At 38.9% G+C, this 22071-nt stretch overlaps 1 protein-coding gene and 1 pseudogene across 1 annotated transcript in view; both read right to left on the bottom strand.

The window, feature by feature from the left end:
* Positions 1-4873: 4873 nt before the first annotated feature.
* LOC129512427 (uncharacterized) overlaps positions 4874-22071 on the bottom strand; it is a 38531-nt gene continuing 21333 nt past the window's right edge. Inside the window, exons 6-12 of the mRNA XM_055329631.1 lie at positions 18016-18216; positions 17152-17273; positions 14942-15170; positions 10912-11114; positions 8496-8651; positions 6190-6283; positions 4874-5684 (exon numbers count right to left, since the gene is read on the bottom strand). Coding sequence (XP_055185606.1) covers positions 5535-5684; positions 6190-6283; positions 8496-8651; positions 10912-11114; positions 14942-15170; positions 17152-17273; positions 18016-18216 — 1155 coding nt within the window. The 3' untranslated portion in view covers positions 4874-5534. The remainder of the gene's footprint in view (positions 5685-6189; positions 6284-8495; positions 8652-10911; positions 11115-14941; positions 15171-17151; positions 17274-18015; positions 18217-22071) is intronic.
* Positions 7243-7325, bottom strand: LOC129513219 (U4 spliceosomal RNA; annotated as a pseudogene).

Genomic DNA, 22071 nt, shown 5'->3' with positions numbered 1-22071 from the left:
GAGAGAGAGGAGGGAGGGTGTGGAAGAAAAACTTTCCTTGGCATTTTGTTGTGGCAGCCTAAGTGGACAGATACAGGAGCAGCACATGCACGCTGCTTCTATACTTCTATCACCCTCTCATTCCTAAACTCTGACAGCCTTACTTTGAAGCAATCTTGCTTTCAACCCCATTAGAAATGCTCTCTCAGTCAGTAATAAGCTTTTGAGAATGTCAAATGGCCCCATTTTAATCCCTGCTCTTCTGGTTCTTCCCTCTACATTTAACTCTGTCAGCTTTCAACTACTTACTCTTTTTTTCCTCTTCTTTTAAAAATGATAGCTTTACTGAGATATAACTGACATTTAACAAACAGTACATATTTAAGGTGTACAATTAGATAAGTTTTGGCACATGTATACAACTATGAAATCACCACTGCAATCAAAATAGTGACCATCCCATCCATCTACCCCCCTTCTTCAATCAACCACTGTTCTCTGCTTTCTCCAACAATAGATTAGAATGCATTTTCTAGAATTTTATAAAAATGGAGTCATGCAGTGTGTACTCTTTTCTTGGTATGGCTTCATCCATATTGCTGTAGATCTCAATAATTCATGTTTGTTTTGCTGAGTAGTATTCCATTATGAGGATATACCACAATTTGTTTATCTATTCACCTGGTGAGAAACAGTTGAGTTCTTTCCAGTTCTTGGCTATTTTAAATAAAGTTGTTATTAACATCTGTTTATATGCTTTTTTATGAACATGTGTTTTTATATCTCTTGGGTAAATACCTAGGAGTGGAATGGCTGGATCATATGGTAAGTGTATGTTTAACTTTGTAAGAAACTATCAAAATGTCTTAGTGATTGATATTTTGCATTCCCTTCAGCAGTGTATGAAGGTTCCAGATCTTGCAGATCCCTGCCAATACTCAAAATGGTCAGTCTTTTAAATTTTAACCATTCTAATGAGTAGTTTCTCACTGGAGCAATTTGCATTTCTCTAACAACTAATAGTTTTAAACACCTTTTTATATATTTATTTACCATATGTACATCTTGTTTGGTCACACATTTCTTCTTGAAACACCTCCTTTGGTTTTGGTAGCAGTGCACAATTTTTGTTCTTTCTCTCTCTCCTTCCCTCTTCCCTTCCCTCATTTTCTCTTGTTCCCTTTCATTGTCTCCATTATTTATTCCTCCTTATTGTAGCATCAGTCGTCTTCCTGTCCCACACTTGTAGGAGAGCACATAAATACACATCTACACATATATTTCTAGATATTCACATACATTACTCTATATTCATGTATTACTGTATTTATTCACATATTCATATATATGATATATAATAACCCTAATGTCTTCCTACCTCTGCCCTCATGCTCCAATTCAGTGATTTCAGCATTTGCTTCTTAAATGGATTTAGGAAATAGACTCTCCTCTCACTCCCCATTTCAACAAGAATAACCCCACTTATATCTGTTTTATATATTAGTATTCTTCATAAGACTAAAGTAATTATTTTTTAAAAGTATTTTATTTATTTATTCATGAGAGACACACACACAGAGAGAGAGAGAGAGAGAGAGAGAGAGAATGGTAGAGACATGGGCAGAGGGAGAAGCAGGCTCCATGCAGGGAGCCCGACGTAGGACTTGATGCAGGGACTCCAGGATCACGCCCTGAGCCGAAGGCAGGCACTCAACTGCTGAGCCACCCAGGCTGCCCAGACTAAAGTAATTAAATAACGAATTCCTCATGTCAACTATGTATGAAAATCACCAGTGGTGGTCAATCTAGGCTCCTCATTTTTATCTAGTACCCATCTGCCCTTTCTTGCATCCTATGCCTGAGCTATCTGAAGGGTCTTCTCTCTGCCTGTCTAAAAGGTCATCTTTCAGGTTTTCCTGAATGCCCCCCCCCCCCGCTGCCCTTCCTGGTTCCCCAGATATGACCTCTTTTTTCTTTAGATGCCTTCTATATTTTCTTGAACCTCTTAAACAACTGGTGAGCCTGTTCCCCTTATATATACTGGTCTATAAGTTCCTCAGGAGCATGAATTGTGCCTCAGTATTATCTGATAAGCCTAACTTATAGGAGGTACTGAATTAAGATTTGGGGGGGAGGGTGAGATTTTAAAAATTAATATAACTCATTCTATCCTTATTTTCTACTTCAGTACTTAATTTCTATAGGAATTACTGTTTGACAGTGGAAACGAGGAATGAGTATTCTTGCCATACTCATAAATTTGGACTCTCCCATTAACATGAAGAATAGAAATAAATAGAGGTTGACAAATGTGATAAGGGGTAAATATGGTGAGCTGTATAGAATCTATAAGATTCAAAGAACGTTAAAAGACCACCTGGAAAATTGCTTTCCTAAAACTATGTTTCATTTTACTAGTGAACACACACACACACACACACACACACACACACACACACACACTATACTATTGTTTTAAAAAGTGGGGGAAAGTCTCTATGAACTGATTTAAAGTGATTTCCAGGATATACAGTTACGTGAGAAAACAAAGTCCAAATGAGTATATATAAATAAAACCCAAAACTCCTTTATGATGAAATCATTCAACAAACTAGTAATAGAGGGAAATATCCTCCACCTATAAAAGGCACCTATGAAAAACCTGTAACTAAATCATAATTAGTAGTAAAAGATTGAAAGCTTTCTCCTTAATATCAAGAATATGGTAATAATATCCACTCCTGCCATTTCTATTTCAGCCTTGTACTGGAGGGTCTAGCTAGGGTAATTAGACAGGAAAATGAAACAAAGGCATCTAGATTGGAAAGGAAGAAGTGAAATTATTTCTATTCGCAGATCACATAATCTTGTATATAAAAAATCCTAAGGAGGGGAGTCTGGGTGGCTCAGTTAGTTAAGCATCTGCTTTTGGCACAGATCATGATCTCAGGGTCCTGGGATCAAGCCCTGTGTCAGGCTTCCTGCTCAATGAGGAGTCTGGTTCTCCTTCTCCCTCTCTCCCTACTGCTTGTACTCTCTGTCTCTAAAATAAATGAAATCTTTAAAAAAATCCTAAGGAATACATACATACAAGTAAACTATTAAAACTAATAAACTAGTAAGGTGGCAGGATACAGGATCAATATACAAAAATCAATTGTAATTCTATACATTAGCAATAAACACTCTGAAAATGAAGTTAAGAAAACAATTCCAAAAAAAAAAAAAGAAAAAAGAAAACAATTCCATTTATAATAATATAATAAAAAGAATAAAATATTTTGGAATTCATTTAACAAAAGAAGTATAAAATTATACACCAAAAACTGCAAAATATTGTTGAAAGAAATCAAAAGATCTAAATAAATAGAAAGACATCTGTGTTCATGGATCAGAAAACTTGAGATGGCAACTATATCCAAAATGATCTACAGATTCAATGCAATCCTTGTCAAAATGTCAAATGGTACTTTTTATGTGTTTACAGAAATTGACAAAGTGATCCTAAAATTTATATGAAAATACAAGAGACTCACAATAGCAAAAGCAATTGAAAAAGAAGAACAAAGTTGGGGGGCTCACACTTCTTAATATCAAAACTTAATACAAATCTACAGTAATCAAAACAGCAGTAGTAATAACATAAAAATAGACCTATAGAGCAATGGAATAGAATTCATTGCCCAGAAATCCACTCTTACATTTATGGTCAATTGATTTTTGACAAGGTGTCAAAACAATTCAATGGGGAAAGATGAGTTTTTTCAACAAATGGTGCTGTGACAGCATACCACATGCAAAGGAATGAGGTTAGACCCTTTCCTCATATTATATACAAAAATTGGGTTGGCTGGGTGGCTCAGCAGTTGAGCACCTGCCTTCAGCCAGGGCATGAATCTGGGGTCCTGGGATCGGGTTCTGCATCAGGCTCCCTGTTTGGAGCCTGCTTCTCCCTCTGCCTGTGTCTCTGCCTCTCTCTGTGTGTGTGTGTCTCTCATGAATGAATAAATAAAATCTTTTAAAAAAAAGAAAAAAACCCAAACCAAAAATTAACCATAAATAGACCTAAATGCAAAAGCTAAAACTACAAAACTCTTAGAAGAAAACAGAGGAGTAGATCTTTGTGACTTTGGATCCAGCAATGATTTCTTAAATATGACACCAAAACAATAAGTGACAAAAGAAAGACTAGTGAATTGGACTCATTGAAATGAAAAACTTCAGCTTCAAAGGATACCATCAAGAAAGTGAAAAGATTGGCCTTAGAATGGGAGAAAATATTTGCTAATCATATAATTGATAAGTACACATATACTGATACTTGTATTCAGAATACATAAATAACTCTTACTATTCAATAATAAAAAGACATATTCTATTTTTTATAAATGGCAAAGAATTTGAATAGAAATTTCTCCAATGAAGATATATAAATGGCCAAAAAGCACATAAAAAGATGTTCAATGTCATTAGTAATTAGAGAAATGTAAATCAAAACCAATAAAGTACCATTTTACTCCCAATAGGAAGGCTACAATAAAAAAAAGAGACACTAACAAGGGTTAGCAAAACTCAAAACATGTGTCTTTGCAAAAACCTGCACATGAATGTTCACAGCAGCATTATTCATAATAGCTAAAAAGTAAAAACAGCCCAATGTCTGTCAACTGATGAATGGATAAACAAAACGTGGCCCATCTATACAATGAAATATTATTCATCAATAAAAAGTAATGAAGTACTGATACATGCTATAACATGGATGAAACTTGAAAACATGCTAAGTGAAAAAAATCCAGATACAAAAAGCCATATGTTGAATGATTCCATTTATGTGAAATATCCAGAACAGGCAAATCTATAGAGCCTGAAAGTAGATTACTGTTTGCTAGGGGCTAAGGGAAAGGGGGTGGAATGGCGAGTGACTACTAATGGGTACAGGATTTCCTTTGAAAGTGATGAAAATGATCTGGAATTAGATAATGGTGATGGTTACATGATCTTGTGAATCATATACTTTAAAAGGGGTAAATTTTATGTTATGTGAATTATGTCTCAATAAGAACCAAAGAAGTCTGGGGGAAAAAGGGGTTATACACTGTGTGTTACCTTTTGTAGAAAAAAGAAGGGACTAATGTCTCCATTTACTTTTGCAAAAAGACATGCAGGAAGAATAAAACAGAAAACAATAAAATCATTTATCTACAAAGGGTAGGGGTGGAGGAACAGGATATTTTCTGCTGGATGATTCTTCCTAGCCAATATTCTAGAGTTATACACGAAGAAAAAAGTTGTTAGCAAATCACTAAAAATTAAGAGAGTTGGTAAAGATTTGGACATGTGTTGACTTCACATGAGGAAAGGAGGGAAAGAGTGAAGGAAAGAGGGTAAAAAAATAGAAAAGAAGGGAGAAAGAGAGGGAGAGAAGAGGAGGAGAGGAAGGAAAGAAGGGAGGAGAAAGGCGGCAGGCTAACGGGAAGAAGGGGCTGAAGGGGTAGCTTGGCATTGGCTGTCGTAGTGGTAGGCATGTCAAACATGCCTCAGGTTTTTGTATCTTACAGGCTGACCTTCACATCAGCAGGAGAGGCCCATCGGGGCATGTGATAGAAGGATGCCTGTTGGACAGCCACCATCAAAGCATTTTTCTGAGCCGCTTGGCATGCAAGGGTCACTTGCATATTTTCCACTCCTGAATGGAATAAGAGCTAAAGAAAGAAAATGTGAAGGTTAGTAGGAATTTTGGCCATAAAGAGGAGATGAAGTTGAGGATTTGAGATCACCACCTATTTAACATGTAAACATATGAATCAAACTGCAGGATGATCTGAGATCCTTGCTTCTCAGCCACAGGACTGAATCTGGTCTCTCTCTAAGCACCATTTCATACTGGGAAGGCAGCCTCCAGGCCTGATTTGCTCTGTAGCTAGTGACCATCAGGTTTCTGATCAGAAAAGGGTGAGTAGGCTCTGACAAACTAGCAAACATGTGCTCAGTGGCAGCCTTTTAAAGCTACCAAGATTAGGTTAATGCTTAAAAAATACAGGGGTGCCTAGGTGACTCGGTTAGGTAAGCATTCAACTTCGGCTAAATAAGGTAAGGGTATCATCATTACTTATGAAGTTAGAAGCCTCTCTTCAACATGGGAGCCAAACGTATATGAATTGCAAATTGCTTAATTTTACTTTAGTGTCTTTAAAAAACACAATTTACCTTAAGGATGGATTCCTTTGTATAAAAGCTAAACTTGCCAACCTGGTTATCATCCACCTCAGAGATGGCTAAGACAAGAGTAGTAGGAGAATATCTGCAAGAAGAAACATGACATTGTTCCGATGTACCATGACATTGGTCAAGACGTGCTCATTCCGATGGGACATCAGCAATGATAGCAAGTGCAGATGTTACACAAGACTTGATATTTCTGCTCAAAGCCTGAAGGGCTCTGGGGTCTTTCAATCCTTGTTGGACTTGATCTGTCTGCAGTTTCCTTGTGGTGATCACCAACTCCGAATTCTTTTCTCCTGATCCCCATTCCACTGTTTTATCTTGTTTCTCTTTGTACCTTCAACCTCATGTCCTCAGGCTCTTCACTGACTCAAATCCCTTTGTCCATTCCCTAAAAGCTGTCCAGTTTTTGCTCTCTTCCATTGTCCCAACAATTACCTAAATGTTCTTTGCAACCACGTTTATGCCCTGGGATATAGTCCTTTGTCCGTACCTATGAGACTTTGTTGAGTAATTTAATATCTATGAATCTCAGTTTGTTCATCTGTAAAGGGAGATAATACCTATCTCATAGGGTTATGGCAAATATTAAGTGGGATAATATCCACAAACGTGCTTTTTAAAATGTAAGCCACTTGCTCATGTTTGATATATGTTGTTATAACAACACTCCAAAGTGGCAATTTTGAGGGATTAACATACATAAAAGCAAATTCAAGAGACAAGATCCTTGGATACATAAACCTTCCCTAGGTAATTCAGAAGGCTCCCCAGATCTTGCAGGATCTTTTGGGTCATTGTTGGGAAAACCAATCACAACTTGACCAGGCCACAGATCATTTGGGCACTTTGTGCTGATTGGTTGATTCCAGTTGAACAAAAATATGCCCTGTTTTACATCAGTATAAAATACCAGCTCCAACAGGAGGCCCTTGAAGAGCCAGAGAATAACTTGGCTCCAGGTTGGAGATGCAGCTAGCCTTGCCTGAGGTCCAATCACACTTCCTTCCTTCAGTTTCTGTAGACATCTCTATATCCTTATTATAGGAAAAGTTTTCAATTAGCAATAATCGCGCCTCGGATAAACCTCATTGGCTACGATACTGCCACTGTGCAAAGCTCTATATCCTTATTATAAATTCTCTTTTTGGTTTAGCTAGTGTGACAGGATGAAGCAGGAAATATTTTGCCTCCAGGAAACTTTTGGCAGTGTCTGGAGACATTTTTGATTGTTACAAATGGGGAGGAGAAGGGGTACAACTGGCATCTGGTAGGTAGTGGTAAGAAGTGTGGATAAACAACCTCTGCTGCACATGACAGACCCCTATAAGAAAGAGTTATCCAGCCCTAAATTTCAATAATGCCAAGGTTGAGAAACTTTAGGATACCATATTCTATGATCCTAACCCATCTCAGCCCCCAGTCTCTTTGGAGAAGAGAGGAGTTCTTTAACGTATTAACACATCAAAGTTACATTTTGAGCACTGATCCACACTAGAAAAAAAAGGTGATTTTTTTCCTCCTTGGAGTCATCTTTGCTTTCCTTGGGGTGGGGCCAGTACCAGGAATCTCCAGGGATAGAGCTAGGACCCTCAAGGGAAGGGCAGACTAGAAGAGAAGGAAAGAAGAGGGAGACAAGTTTCTCCTCAGCACACATCAAAGGCTGACTCTGCAAGGAGGAAAAAGATTCCTTTCCGTGACTAAGTAGACTCATGACCTGTTACTGTTAAGAGTGTTTTCTTTCCAGAAATGAGTTGAACCTATGGGGCATAAAGAAGTTTCACTGCTTTAAATCCATCTGTTGCTGGCCAACAAGAGTCTGACTGCCATACATGTTAGATTTGCACATTGTATTAGAAATGCAATGTTCAAGGAAACAGCTGCTCAAAAAACTTGACTGACTTCTTCCTGGTCTCAGGGTAAGTGGGAGAAGGGATCTGGACTTCTGATACATGGTTCTTGCCCCCTGAGACAAACTCTCACACCCCTTTTTTCCCCAGAAGCAACAAAGTCAACCTGGCAGCCCCTGAGCCTGTGATTCTATCTCACTTGAGCTCTCTGATCCAGTTCTTCTATTTCTCAGTGTTTTTAAATTCAATTATCCCCCTTCATTGAGATCTATTTCCCCCTTTCAGTAAAAAAAAAAAAAAATAGCATCATGGCAGATAGAATATAAGAGAGGGAATTTAGAAATACATTGCATTTGCGTGTCCAGTGTGGGAGAAATTATTTTTCACTGACTGTTCATTCTACCATTACATTATTTTTACTTTGACTTTCTCAAGGCTCACCTGTCCACTCGATCACTGTCCTCCAGCAGAGAGGTGATAAAGACAGGGGGTGGATGGTCTATTTTGTCCTTGTGTGATGCAAATTCAAAGTGAACAGGCCTCAGATACAAATGGAACTCTTCAAAACCCATCTCCCGTGCCAGTACCTTATAGAGACTAAAAGGGAGAGGGAGGCAGATAAAGAACCAAGAGCATTTACCATTATTTTCCACTAAAAGAAAAGTGGTGAGAAAACCAAAAAATCTGAATAAGCAGAAAAACAAAAGTCAAAACAAGAGTAAGCCAAGTCTGGTATAAAGTGAATGAGTCACAAATGTCTTGCATCTAGTCTATGCTATAGCAGTTAAAGATAGCAATTAAAGTAGGAGGAGATGTGCTTGGGCACTTCCTCAACTTTCATTTCCTGCAAGCTGGCTTCTGTCCTCAGAGTGCTCATGGGGTCACCAATACTGCTTTCAATACAAGGTTCACTATTTTAGCTCAGAGCTCTTCACAGCTGGTCTCTGTCCTCTCTTTGGGGAACATCTTTGCACTCTTGGATGCTGGATCTCCATGCTCTTACCTCATGATCACGATCTCTTGGTCTTCATTGGCTTCTCTTCCTCTTTACTTTCAAATCCTAGTATTTCCTGGGGTTCCAAACCCAGCCCGCTTCTTATCTTCTCTGTCCCTCCTTGGGGAGTTCATCTTCCAACCCTCTACCCTAACAATCACCCCCTAGTGTAAGAACCTGTGCTCCTACCTCTGTCCTGTACCAACTCTGAGCTCTACTCTCACATATACATGGCTTGCAGCAAGGCTCCTTTCAGATGCCCCTCTGGCATTTCAGCCTTCAAAGTCTAGAATGTCTTCCCTTCCTTTCACACTCACATTCTAACACTCTCTTCCATTTTGAAAAGTCGGTACATTAAGGCTGACTTCAAATGGCACCTCTATTAGTTTGCTAGGATTCTGTAACAAAGTACTGCAAACAGAAATTTGTCTCACAGTTCTGGAGGCTAGAAGTCTGAGATCAAGGTGTTGACAGGGTTGGTTCCTTCTGAGGGCCACAAGAGAAGGATCTCTTCTTGGCCTCTCTCCTTGGCTTATAGATGGCTGTCTTCTGCTTGTGTCTTCACACCATCTTCCTTCTTTGTGTCTCTGTTCAAGTTTCCTCCTCTTATAGGAACACCGGTCATATTGGATGAGAGCCCACCCTAATCATTTCACTTTAACTTGATTCCCTCTGTAAAGACCCTACTCCCAAATGAAGTCACATTCTGAGGTAGTGGGGATTAGGACTTGAACATATGAAGTTGCCAGGGGACACAGTTCATTCCTCAACAATGCCTCTTTTATGAAACTTTCTTTGATCCACTTACAAAGAATGAAATATTCCATTTTCTGAGCTCCCACAGTATTTTAGTTGTACGACTAAAATATCAGATTAAATTGTAGCAGAACTAAATTTTTAAACTTTTAAATTGTGAGCTCCCTGAGATCAAGGATCAGAAATTATGGGGAGGTAGTATCATAAAGATTAATACATATCTTTACTAATAGATTGAATTCTGCTCCTACCATTTTCTAGTTATATGATCTTAGGCAAATTACCTAACTTTTTGAGCCTCTACTTCCTTGCTAGTAAAATAGTAGTAAGCTACCTCTTAAGGATATTCCAGAAATTAAATGAATGAATACATATAAAGTTCCCAGTACAGACCCTGGCCATAGCAGGCCCTCGGTAATGGCTGGTGGTAAATGACTGGACCCTTTAGGTCTACAGGGCTTCTCGTGGGGACTAGAACATAATAGAACTCATACATGTTTGCAACAAACCCTTTAACTCCGTATCTTTCCTGCTTATAGTCCACCTGCACTTTGAGGTCTTCCCATCACCTCACACTCATACCTAAAACCTAACTCTTTAATCTCTCTCTGTCTCTCCCTACCTGCTGACACTTCCAAACCTCTGTCAGGCCTGGTTACTGTAACTGACTCATCCCTTTCCTCTTTCTAGTACTTCTAGTGCTTCTGCTCTGCTATTCAACTTCATCATAATCCAGTAAATATTCAGAGTGACTATGTAGGTCAGGCCTCACACCAGGTTGTGGGACACCATGGAAAATAACATGGACAGTGTTTTTGCAATCAGGGAGCTTACACCAGCAGGAAGACTGATAAACTGGTATGAAGCACCTAACTGAAAGGCAATGTGCAGAACGGAGAAGATGCCCAGGTGCAGGTGGATGACCTAGGTTAGCTAAGTGGTCAGAGAGGTGTGAAGGGAGGCCTGGGCGGAGAAGGAACAAGGTGGTCATTTCAGCCATTTATAAAGCTCTCTCCGGCTGCTCTGGGGCACAGAGGGAACTCAACCTGTAGGTAGGGAAATTTGTGGCCTGTTCACCCCATCTGGATCCTCAGTCCCCCTACTGACCCAGCTAAGTGTACACTCTCCAAACTCATTTCTATCAGCCGGTGGCGGAGGGTCACAAGCTCCAGAAGTTTGGAAAACGTCTCCAGAAGCAGCACATGAGAATCTTGGCTTTGGTTCTGTCCTTCGTCTGCTGCAGACTTGAGTGCAAGCAGACCTATCTCCTCCACGAGAAAGGGATCTCCCATTACTTTAGCTGAAAACAGCTGAAAGAAAACAAAGTGTTTTTTTAAATATAAAAGAAGAAAGTTCACATATGAAGAAAAATACTATCAGTGGCATAGCCTCTGGAGCCAGATATCCTCAGTTCAAGTCCTGGCTTTGCCACTTATAAGGTGTGAAATTTGCTATCTCTCTGCAAAGGGGGGATAAGAATAGTAACAGTACTTAAGTGGAACAAGTAGATAATAATTACCTAATAGGGTTATGGAGAGAGTTAAGTTAGTTAATGGAAACAAAAGTGCCTGGTATGTAGTATTTGCGCTTATCATTTTTGTAAGTATTTTAAGCCAAAATAAAGAATAGAAGTCCCTGATATTTTCCAAGTATTTTAGAGGCCAATAATAATAATTTCCTATAAGCTCTTCTAACTGCAGTGTCAAAATTTCAAAGTGTTTTCACATGTATTACCTCATTTCTATATTCATAAGATCCCCATGAAGTAGGAATCACAGGTGCCATTTTCCATTTTATCAGTGAGAAATCTGAGGCAATACTGAAACTTTCCAAGGTCACACAGCAGTACCAAGAGTAAACGTACACTTCCTAGTTCCAAGTTCAACAGTTTTACAGTATGCTAAACTGCCTTCACAGTGCTCATCGTGGGAGAACCTGCTTTGGGGAATTTTTGAAATAACCTCATTGTTCTTTAACTCCCTCCCTCCACAGCGGGCTCCTCTGCTCTGACATCTTTGCTACCCTCTCACTTACTCCCCGCAGGGACCCAGTCTGGGAAGCCCTGAATCTGCCTTTCCTGGCGTGGCTCCCTAAGGGTGCACAAGCTCCCTTGTCTGCCCACTTATCTACCACAGGCTTTTTCTACTCAAAGATGCCATTTCTTGATTCTTGAAGTCTTTCAAAGTGATAAAGAAATCTATTAAGCTAATTTCTGCATGTCCTTTAAGGGCAATACCGGCCCCATTTTTTGGCCCAATACCAAAGGTTAATCTGAGTATTTATCATTTCTAGTTACAAATTTGAACACATTTCAAAAACAATAATAATTAAAACTGGTATGGCATCAGTGGGAAACTAGACAGGTATCTCAAATATTCACTATGACTTATAAGAGAATTTAAAGTACATTTTAAAAATCTGGTACCATAATACAATGTGAAAAGAATCTGCAACAGGTGGTAGTAAGATACATGACTGATAATTTTGAGCCATACTTCATACCTGCCTCTCTCACTCTCTCTCTCTCTCTCTCTCTCTCTCTCTCTCTCTCTATCTATCTCTCTCTCTCTCTCCCTCCCTCCAGGTAGAATACTAAAGGAATTAAGTATTTTTAAAATGAAATCAAAACCTTAAGAAATTAGAATAAAGTAAGACAAAAACATGTGGAAAAAGATTTGCTTTCTGGATTTAGGAGGACAGAAGAAATCACAAAGGAAAAGATCAACAGATCTTACTACATAAAAATAAAGTTAAAAGATAAAAAGACAAGTTGGGAGAAATATTTGCAGAAAATATGATGGACAAAAGGGTTAAAGTTTTTCATTTAAGAGAGCTCATATAAGTAGATAGGAATAACATTAGTATTCTAAGAGATAAATAATGGGAAAGAACAGAAGATGCACAAAGATATACAACTTGTAACAAAACATCTGGAAGGAGATTTAGTCTCGACAAATGCCAAGGAAATGAAAATTAATAGTGCAATGCTACCTGTTATGTATATAGAAAGCTATATTCATATTTATATAAATATGTATAGAGAGACATTATATGTTTACACCTAATGCTGCACAGTGCAGCAGAATTGGTACTCTTTTAAAATTACTGGTGGCGGGACACCTGGGTGGCTCAGTGGTTTAGTGCCTGCCTTTGGCCTAGGACATCATCCTGGAGTCTCAGGATCGAGTCCCATATCAGGCTATCTGCATGGAGCCCGGTTCTTCCTCTGCCTATGTCTCCGCCTCTCTCTCTCTCTCTCTCTCTGTGTGTGTGTGTGTCTCATGAATAAATAAATAAAATCTTTAAAAAAAAAATTACTGGTGGCATTATAATTTGCCACAACTCTTTTGGAAAACAATCTGTCAATCTGCATCCAAAGACTTACATTTTGTTTCAGTAGTTCCACTTCTGAGAGTCTATCAAAAGGAATTTATTTAAAATATGGAAAAATCAGTGGTATCTGGGTGGCTTAGTCAGTTAAGTGTCTGCCTTTGGCTCAGGCCCTGATCTTGGGGTTCTGGGATGGAGCCCCACGTTGGGCTCCCTGTTCACCAGAGAGTCTTCTCTCTCTCTTTTTGCCCTTCTCCCTGCTTGTGCTTCTCTCTCTTTCTCTCAAATAAATAAAATCTTTAAAAAAATAAAAAATAAAATAAAATATGGAAAAATCTGTAAGCATGGAGATGTGCCTTGTAACATTTTTAATAATAATGAAAAATTAGAAACTATGTGAACGTCCAACAATAGGGAAATAGTTGGGTAAGTCATGATTCATCCCTTAAAGGAATTTTACTTACAAAAGTGAGTGTAAAGACTAGTTAGCAATATGGAAAAATATATAATACAATGTTAACTAAGAAAAACAGAAGATGGGGTAGGAAGGATATGATTTTAACTATGTAAAACATGTATATGAAGAATATTTGAATTCAGAAAAAATAATTATTGTGAATGCATTTGAGTGATTAGATTTAGGCTAATTTTTTTTTGCTTAAATTTTGATTATTTTGATCAATTTAAAATTAATTAAAATAAAATAAAATTTTAGTTTGTGCAAGAGGGAATAGGAAGCCAAGGCAGACACATGGAAGGGATATTTTTGGCAGCTGGGACCCTTGAAAGTTCCTTCATCATACAGCATGTACTCACACAGTGTAAGGTCAAATTGGAACTCTAGGTTCAACTGTGATAGCCTTAACAGAAAAAGAAAAGAATTAAAATCTAACTACAAATGCCATGTAAGTCATTAGGCCACAGTTTGAACCCACAGAACATTAGAGTTAAAAGGGGCTTTAGAGACCATCACACTCACTTCCATCCTTCTCCCTTCAAATACACAAAAATAATGTTACAAAATAGGAAAGGGAAACTCAGAGAGGCTAGGAGACTTGTTCAGAGTCATGCAGCAAGTTAATGGCAGGGCTGAACTTGAGTCCAGGTTGCTAACTTCTCACGCAGCACTCACTCTTCTCTACCAGATCTCGGCTCAGGACAAAAAGAAGGAATTTCGGGAAGAGTTTTAGTGGAAATAAAATATTTAACTTTAAAAAAATACATATTTTATTTAAATTCAATTTGCCAACATATAGTATAACACCTAGTGCTCATCCCATCAAATGCCCTAAAATATTTAACTTTTAATTGAAAATGTATATTGTTGGGGTGCCTGGATGGCTCAGTTGGTTAAGCGTCTGCCTTTGGCTCAGGTCATGAACCCTGGGTTCTGGGATCAACCCCTGCATTGGGCTCCTTGCTCAGTAGGAGAGCCTGCTTCTCCCTCTCCTTCTGCCTCTCCCCTCCGCTCGTGCGCACACACTCTCTCTCTCAAATAAATAAGTAAAAATCATTTTTTAAAAAATGTATATTGTTAAAATATAAATAATAAGCCAGAAAACATTTCCCACATACCTATGTACATCTCCCTTCTAAATTGTCACAGCATCCTGATAAACTAGAAATTTAAACCAAAAATGAAAAAAGAATTACATAAAAATGTTGGCAAGGCCTAAGACTATGATCTGTCTCTGGCCAAACAGAGGAGGAATAGAGCCAAACAGAAAAACAAAGCTAACTAGTAACATCTGGGTGGAAATATTCTCTTTGCCAAAGAGCCCCCCTTCCCCCTCTTCAGAGAACCTACATCTTTCTGGAGCTGTGTGCTGTACCAGGACTCAGGCTTGGCTGGTGTGAGCCACATATCCAAGGCCAGCCGCAGCACATGTCTCTCCAGCAAAGTGAGGCTGCTGGCGGATGTGGGTCTGTAGGTGTGGCGGGCCTCCCGGAGGAGGTGATCAAGGGATCGGGGGATGAGTGATGCCAGGCCCAGGGAAGGGTGGAACTCCAGCAGATAGATGTTTTTCAAAGCTGGGCTTAAAAAGAAAATCCATCAATAACAATTTTACACAATGAAGAACTTAATCTGTTTCAAAAGATATTTGAATTTTTAATGTTTTAAGACCAATAAAATAGCTGTGATAATCCAGGGCATTATAAGTAACTGTGAGCTCAAAGGGGGATCAGAGGCCATCCATACTCCATCAGATTATACAATGTTTTCTTTGTGTTAACGTGAACCCCTTTAAAATTGGAAGCTGTAAAAGTTAATTCTTAAAAGTCCAATCTGATTCTTAAAATGTTTATGGCAAACCTGTAAACATTCGATAATCAGCATTTAGTCAAATATTTGAAAACAGAATGACTTAAAAGTGACTAAATATCAAACAAATAATTTCCATGATTAGTTTCTATTTTTTTGGCCTGAGTCTTTATCCTTTTCCCCTAAAACGTTAATAAACAAAGACAAATTTTAAACTCTGTACACAACTGCTAGAATCATTCATATTTGCTATAACAACATTCTATTTTATAAATGGATGAGGCCAGAAATGATAAAATGCCTGTCTGTAGATATTCCTTTGAAAATAGAGGATACAGCACAAGTCAAGGGCCTTTTTATACCTACATCAAACTAAAGAGCATACATACTTCTGGAATCCATGCAAATGGGATTCCTCTTTTTTTTTTTTTTCATGGATTCTTTTTTTTTTTTAATAAATTAATTTTTATTGGTGTTCAATTTACCAACATACAGAATAACACCCAGTGCTCATCCCGTCAAGTGTCCCCCTCCGTGCCCGTCACCCATTCACCCCCACCCCCCGCCCTCCTCCCCTTCCACCACCCCTAGTTCATTTCCCAGAGTTAGAAGTCTTGGGATTCCTCTTTGTTCTAGATCTTAAAAAATACAACCCCAAAGTTGGAAAGGAATTTCATCAAGCAAATAACATTTGCTTTTGAGATTATTCTGACAGGCCTTGGTATCCATATAGTCCAAGCATGTTCTGCCAAAAATCATTTCTGAACAATAGATTCTTGCCACAGCAAGCCGAGCACACACACAGCTGATGTGAAGAAATCAGTCCTGGGAAAGGTCCATGGAGAACATGCACTCTTGTGCCTGGAACCTCTAGGGCTCTTTCTCAAGGGATGAGGTTAGAATGTAGGATATGACATCCCATAGCATCCTGCCAGTTCTCAAGATGATAGCCACATATCCCTCTGGGGCAATGTCTTACTGAAAGTGTGCCTCTACTGCTGAACTGTACACTAGCCAGGAGCACAGGGCCATGCTTCTGTTGTTCACAACTGTGTCCTCACCTCCTAGCACAGTGCCTGTACCTGTAGGCACTCAACAGATACTTGTCACAAGCTGAAAGGAATTGGACGATTTCTCCACCCATTTCAAGGCAATAAAGAGATTGTGATCACGGGCCACACAGACCAACCTGGAGCTTGTCACTCACTTGTTGGTTTCCTCAATACCCTCAAAGGTGGGGGAAGGAATGGGAGTTCAAACTATATGCCAAGGGGGTGACTTAAAATATATACCTCCTCTGAGTGCTCTCAGGAAATTTAATTTGCTCCTTAAAGGGGTAGGGGTCACGAGGTAAGTCTGCAGAAACCTTTTTGGTGACACTTACTAGAATAAATAAATTCCTTCTTGAGAAACTTTTAAGCAAGTTTCATATATGTTGGCTTATGTGGCACATCTGATTAAACCCTCTCATGGCATTTTAAGAGTAACTGCTTTTTTTTTTATAGAACTTCTCAAGGGAATAAAGATTCTGCACCTAGTAGTATAATTTTAAATTCTAGCCTTCTATTATTACTTACAAAGCAAATGGATATTGAATATGCAAGAAAATCCCTGTTCTGCAGCTTTTACATCTACTTCACTCATCTCCCAAATACCTGAGAGGTACTTTATAGAATAGTATTTAGATTTAATATCATACCCTTAACTTATCTAAAAGATTAAATGTAAAATGTCTAAAGACAATACCACAGTACCAGCTATTGTTGATGGAAATAAGTTGTTTGCAAATGATGTTAAGGGGAAGTCCGAAGTGACTGCTATCATTCGGATGGCCTTCTTGCCAAAGCCTCTGGACATAGTCCCGCTGACGCTCTATCTAGAAATGTAGCATAAAAGTTATAATTAGAAAAGTTAAACTTTCCCATGGATGTGAATTATGATCCTTGGTATGAGAAGAACAGCAATCCTTTGCATCCCTTCATTATTTGACTAATTTTCATCCAGACATGGTTTTGAGGATCCACTCACATGAAGACATGCCGGTCTCTCGGTCTGAACCATGGGTCAGCCAATAAAAACAAAGGCAACCAAATTGAGACAATCTTAAGAGGCACAGGAAAACTTCTTTCTGTCAAATGATTGACTATAAGGAAAAAATTCTAATCAGGTCTAAGGTAAATGCACTGCAACAACCTATCTCCTGCTTACTTCTTGCCATTGGCTTTTCATTGGAGGACGTACACTGTAATTTTTCCTTTAGTGACCTAAAAATAGTCACAACATTTAAAAAATAATAAACATAACTTTATGCATTAGTAGCTTATAAAAGGGTATGTTTCGTTCTCCTTTCAATTGCAACAAACTCTATCATCTAGTGAAAATAAATTTTCTATTCTTTGTGGACCATTAAATATAATTAGGGTTGGAAACTTCCTCTTAAGACTGCAGTTATGCTTGGAATTCAACGATGCAAATGAGCTTACAAATAAACATGCTGTACGTGCTGCCCTAGAAAACCTGGATTCTGAACCCACAGTGAAAGGAAAACACTTCAGCTCTGGCCTGTTGTTTTCCATCCTCTTCTCACATGTAATATTTTAAAATCAAAATGTACTTACGTGCTGATTGAGGATGTCCCTCACGAGCTGCAAGTGAAGCCTCAGGCAGGTACATTCATCTCGGTAGGCCTTAATGAAATAAGGGTGGCTGAGATCAAACCGTGGGCGCCTGTGCATGATGTCAGTGATCACTTGTGCTAGAGCAAATCTCTCCTCAGGGTCCAACACGTGCTGGTAGGCTTCAAAGTAACTGTCAAGAAGCTGCAAATAAGGTTAATAGTCAGGGAACCGCAGAGGCAGCCGTAGGGCTCAGCAAAGAGAGGTGAGGCCCCACCTACTCCCCCGCTTTGGAAAGCCACGGGGCATCAGCTGGAGAGAAATGGCTCAGAACCTCTGGGTACCAGCCTGCTGTGGGCAGCTGCAGCACCAATGCAACTCAAGAGCAATTGGTAAACCCATAGAGATAGGGAGGGCAAAGTAAGAAACACTAGTTTTGCCTGTGTCCCCCCCTTCCCCTCTTCACCACAAATAAAAGGGAGGTTATATAATGAGTAATATAACGATAGTTATAAGCTCTAATGAGACAGTGCACGCAGTGTCACTTCAAACATATTTATCACCGACACTGTTCTCCACAGACTCATTCTCCTGCTATTTTATTTTATCACCAAATGTAGGCAGGAGGCCTCCTTCCCTTTTCTTATCCTCAGCTCCATTTCTGACCCCCTTTTTAAAAAAAGTTTGCCCAAATTTAAATACAAATACAAATCAAAGCCACAATGAGATACCACCTCAACCAGTCAGAATGGCTAAAATTAACAAGTCAGGAAACAACAAATGTTGGCGAGGATGTGGAGAAAGGGGAATCCCCATATGCTGTTGGTGGGAATGCAAGCTGGTGCAACCACTCTGGAAACCAGTATGGAGGTTCCTCAAAAAGTTGAAAATAGAGCTATCTTACAACCCAGCAATTGCACTACTGGTTATTTACCCCAAAGATAGAAATGTAGGGATCTGAAGGGGCACCTGCACCCCAATGTTCATAGCAGCAATGTCCACAATAGCCAAACTATGGAAAGAGCCAAGGTGTCCATTGACAGATGAATAGATAAAGAAGATGTGGGATATATATATCTATCAGATACTACTCAGCCATCAAAAAACCTACTTGCCACTTGCAACAACATGTATGGAACCAGAGGATATTTTGCTAAGTGAAATAAGTCAAGTCAATCAGAGAAAGGCAATTACCATATGATCTTACTCATATGTGGAATTTAAGAAACAAAACAGAGGATCATAGGGGAAGAGAGGAAAAAAATAAAACAAGATGAAATCAGAGAGGGAGACATACCATAAGAGACTCTTAATCATAAGACACAAGCTGAGGGTCGCTGGAGGGAAAGGGGTGTGAGGATAGGGTAACTGGGTGATGGGCATTAAGGAAGGCATGTGATGTAATGAGCACTGGGTTATATAAGACTAATGAATCACTGAACTCTACCTCTGAAACCAATAATACATTACATGTTAATTGAATTTAAGTACAATACATTTAAAAAATGGTTTGCCCAAATTTCACCTAGAAACGATAGGGAGTGATAGGATGGAAGCCTGAGGTGAAAGTTCCCTAAATACAAAGGCATTTATCCCAGATGGGACTCTACTAAGAAAGGCTTCGTGTACAGAACTCTCAAAGGCATCTAAGGAGCTTATTGTCTAGTGGAGGCCATAAGCCTTTTCTAAAAACCAAAGCAAGCTCCCAGACACTAACCCAGTAACCACTGAAGATGGTGGTTAGTGTGAGAATTAAGAGAGAGATCCTCTTTATTTTGTTTTTACATTCATCTGTGACCTTAAGAATTTATATTCTGTGTATAAATTCTATTTGTGTGTAATTAGTCATAGTGCTGATCGGAAAAACGCTCTTCAGAGATCACTGGGCTGGAATCCCAAACAGGGACCTAAGGGCAAGATAAGTAGTTCTGAAGAGTGTAGTTACTGTTCAGGCCTGTCCCACATTATATCAAATATATTAAGATGAACTCACATTCCAATAAAATTCATTCTTGTAAAAACGTTAAGGGATATTTATAATTTTGCTTTACAAGTTATTTGGCTACGAGTAACACATTGAATTAATGATTGGCTATGATTTCTGGGCAGTGATATACTCAGATTCTTATGAAGTGAGAAGATATGGTCTATAAATTTTCAAATGCAATGAGATGTTTCTAAGTGCTCAGTTACAAGGTTTTTACATTTTACTGACATGTAATTAAGCATTTATTGATAACAATTTTGTATTTTCCTTTTATATTTCAGAGTAATGCATGTGTTTTTCCTCAAAGCACCAACATTTTCAGTGGTACCTGCAAAGCTCTTAGATCCTAATCACCGAGTCCACCTTGCTTGACGCTTAAATCAGCTCTAACTAGAAGCTTCTGAAACTTTATTCCATTCATTTCACAACAAAACAAATTCCTTTCCTCTGCCAATCTAATCCAACACATCCTCCCTCAGAGTTTTGGCTCAAGATGTCCCTCCCCAGTCTTCTTTCATTAGCTTCTCTTATGGAGTTTCACTCTTCTGGAAGATGTCTACTCCCATTGTATCCGTATTACCAAAGTCACATAGGCTTGCCCAGTGTGTGCATTTAATTGGCAGCAAGGAGTGAAATGTTGAGGTTGCAAATTCTACCAACCTGACAGCCTATCACACTTTGACATGCACCAGAGAAAGAGTGTGTTTTATTTCCTTGGGTATTGGTCTTCCCGGTGGCTTCAGGACAGGAAGTCAGCTCTCTTACAAATAGAAATTTCCTAAAAGGAGATAAAGAGCCCTTCTCTTTGTGTGGCATCTATAACAAATAATGCAAAACCATAAAGAACAAAAAGCAAGCCCTGTTTCAGGAGGAACAGCATTCAAAGCTCACCTAGGTAGCAACAGTGCAGGAAAAAAAAAAAAAAAGCAAGCCCTATTTGAATACAGGTAGCAACAGTGCAGAAGGCAAAGGGGAGTAAAGGACCCACGTGGCAGGAAAAGAGGCAGGAGTGTCTCTGTCTTGCCAGTTATGGCTTCCAAGGCTCCCAACAGAGGTAAACACTTGAGAATCAATAGCAGACTAGGAATCAAATACTGCCTTACTAATACATGTCCAGGATCTGGGCTTCAGTGCTGAAGCACAAGGAGGCGGAGCCTGGGGCACTTTATTTGACATTCAGTTTTGAAGGAAACCCTTTGGAACATTGGTCTAAGGGACCTTAGGTCAACTCTAGCACAAGAAGGAAAACACCAAAGGAGTTAAAAGCTCAGAACACACAATGCACACCCCAGGTTAGAAACTCCCATATCTCAGTGAAAAATGAAGGAAGGTGGATTGCCAAGACTTTGAGTCCCAGGGACAATGAAGCAAACAGGGTGATCTAAATTACCTGTTTCCTCTGATGATCTCTACTCTAGAATAGCATTCAATTATTAAATAGTAAAAGACAAAGCAGAAATGAAGGAGTGATGGGTAAGAAGGATGTCACTCAATAGCCTAGGGGGAGATTAGGAAAGAAAGAAACAATTACTTTCCCTAAATCATCCTGGACTAACTTGAACCTTTTTGATTGAGCCAAGGCAATCCCAGGAGCTGGTTTATAGTATTTGTATGCCTTGACCCGTTTTTTTGTACAAAGAGTCTTATTGTTTGGCTATTTGGCAGAAATTCATGGGGGAGGGTTCTTGCTAGTGATTTTAATCTGCTGATACCAGGTTGCAGAGGTTGGCACTAAAATGCCAAGCTCATTTGTGTTGTTCATATGATTGCCAGATCTAGCAAATAAAAATACAGGTCATCTAGTTACATTTGAATTTCTGATAAACAACAAATACTTTTTTTAGTATAAGTATCTCCCAAATATTGTCATATTTTATTTGGCAAACCTAGCTATTGAAAAGGAAAATGTGGCCCTCTTTTCACATTGAGTAGGCTTTTTCAAGCTTTGGCCTCAACCTCGAGAAGCTCTCAGATGGACTGTTGCATAATTTTATTATTAATTCTTTCCCAAGAGGGTTAAGACCATGATTTTTTTGCTTCAAGGTTCTATTTATTATCTGTTTGCTAACTGG

Source organism: Nyctereutes procyonoides, unplaced genomic scaffold (assembly GCF_905146905.1).
Source record: "Nyctereutes procyonoides isolate TBG_1078 unplaced genomic scaffold, NYPRO_anot_genome, whole genome shotgun sequence".
In the NCBI taxonomy this organism is placed as follows: Eukaryota; Metazoa; Chordata; class Mammalia; order Carnivora; family Canidae; genus Nyctereutes; species Nyctereutes procyonoides.
Note: the sequence above shows the minus strand (reverse complement) of the source record. Positions and strands in the feature narration are given on the sequence as shown.